The following is a 9,830-nucleotide window of genomic DNA, read 5'->3' on the forward strand; positions in this document are numbered from 1 at the left end:
TTTTCAGCTGCTTACACAATGGAACTCCCTTTACTCTTTTTTTTTTTTTTTTTTCCTGTCTTTTTTTAATACCTCCAGATATTCAGATATTGAAACACATGCTGTGACTGTGCTTTGATAAATATGACGTAAAAACTGGCCTATTGAAGCTTTGAAGTTGATTGTGTTTTTTTATCGCATCAGTTAAAACCTGTGAGGGAAATAAGATTTTTATATTTTTTGACATCAGACAACAATCCTTGAACATAGCTGCTTTTTAATTAAACTATGAGAGAACTAATTGTACCATGTATTACATACACCCATATTTCAAAATGGTCTTTCTCATATCAAGAGAGTTAGACTGGTTTTTGAAGAAGTTTGGAAGCTGATTTTTTTTTTTTTTTTTTTTTTTTCTTTTTGTACCCAACACAGAAAAGGTAGGACAACCCAGTGTCTCAGTTTGTGTGTTAATATCAAACTAAAGTCCATTAAAAAGAAGGCTGGTGTGTTTATACATTATTTTAGACATTGCCAGTGATGAGGTGTGGCAACATTTCCCTTAATTTTTCACTTTATGCAGTAGATGTTTGCTTGCTGTGTTTTATGCATCAATGGATACTGTAGATCATAATAAGGAGCATCCATCCATCCATCAGCCAATCCTATGTCGCCCCATGAGGAGGGTAGGAACCCTGGGCTAGGCAAGTTGGTCCTGACATTTAAGATGAGAGTGACCAGCCTCACTTATCCCTGAGTGGCATTATGTGAGCAGTAAGCCCCAACCACACCATTATTAAGTTACAAAAGTTGGTGTTGATGTTTTGTCAGGTCACCCACCAATTTTTTCCAATTGGTCACTTCTGTCACAGTTGGATAACAATTGGGATTGTATGATTGGGTATTAAAAAAAATTTATAATTTTTTGATGACTGTTGCAAAAGATTTCCTGCCTTGTGTTCCGGTAGTAGAACAGCTGTTGTTGCATATTCCTGCAGGTTCACAGTAAAGAAGTTTTCATTTCATTCATTGCCAGACGCCATGTATCCCAAACGGGGTGGCCAACGGCTTAGAGTTAATTGTTTTACAGGGAGGGGCACTAATCCTCCACCAACCCCACTTGACACGTAGGGATGCCAACAGCATCTGGTGTTCCCAGGTGGTCACCCATCTAAGTACTAACCAGACCCAACGTTGCTTAACTTCGCTGATCAGACGGGAAGCGGTGTACTCAACGTGGTATGGCCGTTGGCAGTAAAGAAGTAATCCCTCAATTATCCGGACTTTCTGTATCTGGTCATGCTCTGTATACGGACGTTAGGCCTTGGCTCTGTTAGGTCTGTATTTGGATTTATTTGTCTGTAATTGGACAAAAGTTCCAGCTTCGTTGGCTAGCCAGCACAGTAAGTCAAAAAAGTCAGTTGGGTGGCTCACCAGCCACTCTATCCATGCCCTGGCAATATACTGTAACGCACAAGCAGAGCAAACAAGGCTTTCCAGTTCCCTACTGGATGATTGAAATCCCCCAGCCACCCCAGTCACCGGAAGCATACCAGCAGCGCCCGACAAAAACAGATGTAACCCACAAGGTGAGCGAAAATGGCTGTCCAGCTCCATACTGAATGGTCAAAATCCTCTGGCCACCATGATCACTGGTAATATTCTGGCAGTGCATGAGGAAGACAGAACGTAACCTACAAGCTGAGCGAGGATGGCTGTCTAACTTCCTACTGAATGGTCAGAATCCCCTGGCTGACCGGATTAGTTGAAAACTCCAGGCCACACACGGCCATCCACCACCTTACCGAATGTTCAAAGTCACATCACCGTGCGGATTACTTGGCCACTCCTTAGGCCCATGATGTACGGGGACCCAGCGTTTCTGCCACGTTGCAACATTTGCCTGTGCGAATGAAAAGGACCCATTGCACTCGTAGGTCAGTGTGCCGCTTTTCGCTTGCATGCTTCTATCCAAACATGGTTAGAGACATGGCAACACCGTACACTCCGCAGTGGTACCGCACCTCAGTTCCTGCCTTTGTCTCTCTGCATGTGGGTGTGCTTGGCTGAGGTTCAACAATGGCTGCATCCATTGTTGCATTTGTGGTGGTGCCCTACCTTTTGCAGGCCTTAATTCTCCTCTGTGGTGTTCTCGTGTGTGTGATCATGGCTCCACCGCCACCCAAGAAATGCAAGAGGAGGGTTTTGACTCCGAAGAAGAAGCGTGAGATATTTGGCTAGGTTGACGCTGGCTGGCCAACTTCACGCATTCTGTGTGGGTGGTAAGTGTTTTTTTTTCCTTTTTTAATAATTTTTATTGTTTATCCATTGATTTCTTAGTGTTAGGATTACATTGCATATTGCAATGTGTGCCTTGAAGTCTGTAAGGAGCCAAAAGACCACTGAATGCTGCAAAAATTAGGAGGGGTACTATGCAAATTGGTAATTTTTTTGTTTGTTTTTTGTTGTTGTTAATGCATTGTTTTCTTACAGTGGTGGTTAGGATTATATTACGTATTGCAATGTGAGTTTTGATATCTAAAAACAGCAGAAAGACCACAGAACACTGCCCAAATTAGGAAGGGTATTGTACGTATAGGTTGGGTATAGGTAGTAGGTTGGGTATAGGTAGGGTATTGGTACAGTAGAGTATATTGCTATCCGTATCTGGACATTGCCCATATCCAGTTATGCTTTTGGCCCTATTATATCAGATAATCAAGGGATTACTGTACTTGTATAAGTGTTCACTCTTGTTCTTTATTCATTGTATGATTGTAGGATAGTCTAATAAAGTGATGCCTTTCTCTTTGCAGGAGCTGGAATACTGAGAATGACTCGCATAGCTGCCCTAAATGACTGGTCAGTGGGGAGCAGTGAGGAGGAGGACGTGGGCCCGACACGTGAGGCCCTCGAGGCTCAGGCCAATAAAGATTACAATGAGGCTATTGTGCAGCTTGCTCACCACAACCTGGAAAAAGCCCATGAAAATTTTAATCTAGTGTTACAAAATCCTTATGTAGAAAAAGTGAGTTAAATTATAGAGTTTAATTAAATGATGTGGTAGGTGGGGGCGCTCACCATCCATTCACCTGATGGAGTGCATCCCTTGGGTGCCTGCCCTTTCCTCTCTTCCCTCGTTCCTTCCTCTTCTGTCATTCTTCCTTTCCTTCATTCTTTTCTCCTCTTCTGTCTTTTAGTGACTCTGCACTGAGTGACAGCCAAATTGTTTCCTGTACACCAGGAAACCATTTGTCACGCTGGATGGTAACCTTATAACCAAATTACGGTGTCTGGTGGTTTTGTGGGTACAGTGAGTCCTTGATAAATGAAAACCCAAAGTACGAATTTTCGATGTTACGAAAGCGATGAACATAGGACAAATTCCACAATACGAAAGTATCTGTCTCAATGATATGAAAAGCGATATGAAAGGAAATACAAAAAATTCAAAATGGGCGCTCGCTTGCGGTGAGGAAACGAACTAACCCCTCTCTGGTAAACAGTTTTTTGCATGCTTCTCAGTTGAGTCCACGGTTTCAGGACAATTCGCCGTCAGGTCGATTCCCCGTCATTTATTTACATATCAGTTTGTTTAGCAGGTATATTAGTTTTTTTTATATGAGTTATAAAGGTGATGGTGGTTTATTCTTTTTATAATAAATGTAAAATATGGCATCAAATTGTTGATATTAACAGAAAACAATATAAATACTGTATATTGAAACGTGAATCAGGTGACGTACTGTGTGTCACTTCATCGTTTAACATAAGGCTACATATGAGATTGGCTTTTATATAAATGCCTAAAAACCTCAAATGAACGATGGACATACAGTACTCAAAAATTATACGAATAATTTTCATATTACTGTACGTCTACATTCCCAGCTAATCAATCAATCTCAACTGACTGCATCCAAAAATTACAATAAAGATTACCGAAGACAGCTATGGGAGGTGCCAGATTATAATTCAAAGTCAACTACAGCGAGGCAGAAGTAAGTTAATTATTGACTACAAGTGCAGATTATAAATAATATCCAAAGCCTGCACTGTTAAATGAACACAGACTTTGATAGGTCCCCATGAAATTAGTTATTATAGTATTAATCAGTTAATATTAAGTATATTTATAGAATGATGCGGAATCGTCTCGGGTGTGAATTGTCCATGTTTTGATGGCGAATTGACTTCACGGCGAATTGTCCCGGAACCGAGTCCACGTCCCTCCTCACAGCTTTGCTGTACGTGAGGATATTTTCACAGCTCTGCATCTTTTTCTACTGTTTGGACATGCCTCCCAAGTCCCCTGCATCATCTCCAGCATCGGGGGAGCCCGCTGCAAAAAAGAAACAGCACCATACCCTAACTCTCGATAGGAAATTGGAAATTATAAAATGCCATGAGGAGGGCAAGGAGTCTCGGAGATTGGGCGTGCTTTAGGCCTTGCAGCTTCCACCACTGGGACTGTGACCAAGAAAAAGATGTACAAGAAAATGGCCACCTCGTTCTCTACATCTACAGGTACAGTATTACCTACTTCTACAGGTATTACTTACTTCAAAATAGGAGGGGTAAAGTTTAGGTGGGGGGTCCATGGGGGTCCTGGGACGCATCCCCCCATTTCTATGTACTGTATATTTCAATGGGGAAAATCGTTTTGATATACAAAATATCGAATTATGAAAGTTTTTTTTTTTGGTCCCTATCCCTTTCGTATATCGAAGACTCACTGTAATTAAGGCATTCCAGTCGGATTGAGCTGGTGCAGGTTTATATCCAAGGGGTGGTTGGGGTCTGTTGCTCACATAATGCCACTCAGGGATGTGTGAGGCTGGTCAGTCTCATCTTATGTGCCAGGGCCAACTTGCCTAGCCCCAGGCCCCTGTGCTCCTCATGGAGCAACACTGGATTAGATGATGAGTGAATGAATGCATTGTGGGACAGTATCTGATGTCATATATTTCTTTTCTTGATTGGAGAGTTACAAAGGTTTATTGTAAATAGATTATTACTGTTTATTACTATTATTACTGGTATTACTATGGTCTATCTATCTATCTGTTGCCAGATGCCTCAATCACGTACGAGGTGGCCACAAACAAATCACCTCCACTTCGCCCTGTCCCCTGCCATTTCACTGCCCTGCTCCCAACTCACACCCCCCTCTTATATACCTTTCCACTCCGTCCCTCCATCTCATCCTCGCCCTGCCCCTCCCTCTCCCCTCCTCCACCTCACTCAACTACACTCTCCTCGTCAGTCTCACCCTCCATCCTCTCCACATGGCCAAACCACCTCAGTTTGTTCCTCCTAACGCTTCCTATCACATCCACACCCACACCACAGTGCTCCTTATAATAACAATAATAATAATAATGATAATAATAATAATAATAATCCATCCATCCATCCATCCATCATCCAATCCAATGCTGTCCCATGAGGAGTGTAGGAGCCTGGGGCTAGGCAAGTTGGTCCTGACATTTAAGATGAGAGTGACCAGCCTCACTCATCCCTGAGTGGCATTACGTTTTGTTTCGTTTTTAAAGGCTCCAACATGCTTGCATGTGTCAGCCTTGGTCACCTAATGGCGGCTCTCCACGCTGCACGATCCATTGCAGCCTCCCTGTTCAGTCCCTTAACCCTAAGGTCACACTTAATGACCTCGTCCCATGTCTTTCTCGGTCTACCCCTCATAACCCCACCCCCAATATTACCACTTCTCACCCCCCTGGGGGTAGGGGGATTTTCAAGAATACTCCCCCAGTATCCCTGCTTGTCGTAAAAGGCAACTAAAAGGGTTGGCGGAGGGTTAGTGCCCCTCCCTGGAAAACAACTAACAAAAAAAAACAAACAAGAAGCCTCGGACAAGGACTGACCAAACGATGACGACCCAGGACCGGACAAAGGACTTGGTAATGAGTACAGTACATGGAATGTAAGAGGAGCGAATGATGAGGTGAAAGAGAGAGAGATTGTCCAGGTGCTTGAGGGTGCGAAAGTGGATGTATGTGGAATAATTGAAACAATATGGAGAGGAGAAAGTGTGAAAGAATGGGAGTATGTATGGGGTATATGTGCAGGAGTAGGTGAGAATGAGAGGGCAAAGGAAGGAGTATGTATAGTTGTGAGTAAAAGATGGAAGAGGAGCATAAGACAGTATGGATCAGTTGGGTCAAGGATTGTGTGGGTAAAGTTGAAAGTTGGAATACAAATGTGGTCGATTGTGTGTGTGTATGCGCCAACGCAAGATCGTGCTAGAAGAGTGAGAGAAGAGTTCTGGACAAATGTGGAAGTGTGCATGGAAAAGTTTGGAAGGAATGAGAGAGTGTTTTTGATTGGTGATATGAATGGTAAAGTTGGGAATGTGAAGGTGGATGGAATAGTTGGTGAGTGGGGTATGCCTGCTGAAATAGATGAGAATGGGAGTGCGTTAGTGGACATTTGTGCTGGGAGGGGGCTGGTGATAGCCAATACCCTCTTCAGGCATAAAATGATGCACAGGTATACATGGCGAGTGATGAGAAGGGTGGGTGGTGAACTGAATGAAAGGAAGGCAATGATTGATTATGTGTGTGTGGATGAAAGGATGCGAAGATGTGTAAAGGATACAAGAGTGTATAGAGGTTGGGGGAGTGGACTTTCTGACCACTACTTGGTGGTGGCCAGAATTAGAATGCAAGTAAGATGGAGGAATAGAAGAAGGGAAAGACGAGAGGAAGGAGTAGTTGCAAGGAGAGTGGAAAGGTTACAAGAGGATGAGAAAAAAGCAGAGTATAAGAGAGAAGTGGAGGAACGATTGGGCAAATATGAATTGGAGCGGATGGGAGACGTGGAAGGTGTGTGTAGAATATTTACAGAAGAAATATGTGCAGCATGTGATGTGGTGTGTGGAAGGAAGAGAAGACGGAGGGGGGTGCAAGGAACAGCGTGGTGGACTGAAGAGGTGAAACAGGCTGTGGCACAAAAGAAGAAAGCATACAATGAATGGATGAGAAATAGGGGCGTGGAAGAAGTTGAGAGGCGGAAGAGAGAGTTATATGTGGAAACAAAGAGAGAGGTGAAAAGATTAGTAAGGGAGAGTAAGAAGAGAGTGGATGAGGAATTTGGAAGGAATTTGAGTGTAAAGTGGAGGGACTGTAAGAAAATGTTCTGGAGAGAAGTGAAAAGAGTAAGACAGGGTGGAAGTGAAGTTAGCAGGGGAGTGAAAGATAAAAATAGTAGATTACTAGTGGAGAAGGGAGAAAAAGTGAGCAGATGGAGAGAACACTTTAAGGAATTGTTGAACGTAGAGGATGGAAGTAATGCGAGTATAAGTGGCTGGGGAATGGCTGGGAGAAGGAGGGAGGTGAGAAGACAGGAAGAAATCAGTAGGATAGAAGTTGTGGAAGCAATGAAGAAAGTTAAATCGGGAAAGCCCCAGGAATTGATGGAGTGTGTGGTGAAATGCTGAAGCATGGGGGAGAGATAGTAGTAGAATGGATGTGGAAGATGTGCAGATTGGCCTGGGAGGAAGGTAGAGTCCCGGAGGATTGGAAGTCAGGTATAATTATTCCCTTGTACAAAGGAAAAGGGGAAAAAGAAGTGTGTGGTAATCATAGGGGCATTTGTCTTCTTAGTATAATAGGAAAAGTGTATGGTAGGATACTTATAGACAGAGTTAGAGAAAGAACAGAGAAATTAGTTGGAGAAGAACAGGGAGGCTTTAGGAAGGGAAGAGGTTGTGTAGATCATATATTCATTCTTAGATCTTTAGTGGAAAAGTTTCTAGAGAAGGGAAAGAAGTTGTATGCAGCTTTCATGGATTTGGAGAAAGCATATGACAGGGTGGATAGACAAGGATTGTGGAAAGCGTTAAGAATATATGGAGTAGATGGGAAGTTGTTGAATGCTGTGAAGAGTATGTACGATGGTGCGAAGGCTGCAGTGCGTGTGGATGGTGAACTAAGTGAATTTTTCTCTTTGAAAGTTGGTTTGAAACTGGGATGTGTCATGTCTCCATGGTTGTTCAATCTGTACATGGCTGGGGTAATAAAAGAGGTGCAAGGTAGGGTAGTGGATGTTGGAGTGGCCCTGGTGAGAGAGGATAGTGTTTGGAAACTCCCTGTACTGTTGTTTGCAGATGATACTGTGTTGTTGAGTGAAGACGAAGGGGAGCTGCAAGGCTTGGTGGATGAGTTTGAGAGAGTGTGTAAGAAACGGAATCTAAAGGTGAATGTAGGGAAGAGTAAAGTGATGGTCTTTGAGAGAGGTGAAGTTAATGAATGTACAGCGAGGTTGGATGGTGAGGAATTGGAAAATGTGAGTACGTTTAAGTACTTGGGTAGTGTGATGAGTAAGGATGGAGGTTTGGAGGGTGAAGTGCTTGAAAGGGTACAGCAGGGAAGAAAGGTTGCTGGTTCTTTGAAAGCAGTGATAAGAAACAGGGAAGTGAGCATGGAAGTGAAAAAGTTACTACATGACAGTATTGTGATACCAACTCTAACGTACGGAAGTGAAGCTTGGACATTGTTGGAAGGACACAAGTCAAGAGTGAGAGCAGTGGAAATGAGTTATTTAAGAGGAGCCTGTGGAGTCACGTGGAGAGACAGGCTGACGAATGAGGATATAAAGGAGCGTTGTGGTGTGGATGTGGATGTGATAGGAAGCGTTACGAGGAACACACTGAGGTGGTTTGGCCATGTGGAGAGGATGGAGGGTGAAAGACTGACGAAGAGAGTGTATGTGAGTGAGGTGGAGGGGGGAAGAGGGAGGGGGAGGCCGAGGATGAGATGGAGGGATGGGGTGGAGAGGTATATGAGAGAGGGGGGTGTGAGTTGGGAGCAGGGCAGTGAAATGGCGGGGGACAGGGCGACTTGGAGGCGATTTGTTTGTGGCCACCCCAAATGGGATTGAGGCGTCTGGCAATAGATAGATAGATAGACATTCCTTACCCAATTATCATCCCCCATCCTCTCCAAATGTCCAAACCACCTCAATCTACCTCTCCTCATCACAACACCAATACACTCCAGTCCCATCCTACCTCTCAACTCTTCCATTGTAAACCCAGTCCCTCCAGGCCTTGGACGCAGGGACGCACTGCACATCCACCTAATCATTGTCATTTCTGTATGTCTGAGCCGGTGAATATCTTCCTCCTTCACTGCCCAGGTCTCACTGCCATACAGGATTACACTCCTAACACATGCTGCATACAAAGACCCCATAGCACGTAAGGAGAGCCCTCTCAATGTCAGGAGAGGCAAGAGCTCCCTGAACTTCTTCCAACTACTTCTCACCCTAGCCACAGAGCTAGCTCCAGCCCCACCTCCAGCACACAACATGTCTCCCAAATAACAAAACTCTTCCACACACTCAAGAGATTCACCATCAAGTTCAATCCTCTCATGTCTGACAATCTCCACCTGCTCACCCCGGCACGCCGTACACATGAAATCAGCATTATCTCGCAGTCTACCTCTGATACCACTACATCTCTTATGCACCCATTTATCACACACACCGCACAAGATGGAATTACTTCCCATGCCCTTGTGGCAAACTGCACATGGCCACTCTCCCTCGTCTCTGACAGTACCGCCACCAACCCTAGATATCATCACTTTTGTTTTATCTGCATTTACCCTTAAACCCTTTTGCCCCATACCATCTCTCCACTTCCTAAACCTTTCCTCCGCCTCCCTTTCATTCTCTGCAATCAACACCAAATCATCAGCATACAACAACTCCCACGGGAGTCCGTTTCTAAAGTCACGTGAAAGGGTTTCAAGTACCATGATAAACAACATGGGACTCAAGACTGACCCCTGATGCACACCAACATTCACGGAAAACTCATCACT

The 9,830-nt window shown here is 44.0% G+C and overlaps 1 protein-coding gene and 1 non-coding gene across 2 annotated transcripts in view; one reads left to right on the forward strand and one right to left on the reverse strand.

Annotated features, from left to right (window-relative positions):
• Nucleotides 1-1,113: 1,113 nt before the first annotated feature.
• LOC145417913 (5S ribosomal RNA) lies at nt 1,114-1,232 on the reverse strand. The gene has a single exon (XR_013900578.1). It is a non-coding gene; the product is annotated as a 5S ribosomal RNA (ribosomal RNA).
• A 1,580-nt stretch (nt 1,233-2,812) lies between these two features.
• LOC145417857 (uncharacterized) overlaps nt 2,813-9,830 on the forward strand; it is a 146,498-nt gene continuing 139,480 nt past the window's right edge. The window contains exon 1 of the mRNA XM_080286476.1: nt 2,813-3,007. Within this exon, the coding sequence (XP_080142602.1) occupies nt 2,813-3,007 (195 nt within the window). The remainder of the gene's footprint in view (nt 3,008-9,830) is intronic.

Source organism: Coenobita brevimanus, chromosome 111 (assembly GCF_032717465.1).
Source record: "Coenobita brevimanus isolate Jiangsu-jjx chromosome 111, ASM3271746v2, whole genome shotgun sequence".
Lineage (NCBI taxonomy): Eukaryota > Metazoa > Arthropoda > Malacostraca > Decapoda > Coenobitidae > Coenobita > Coenobita brevimanus.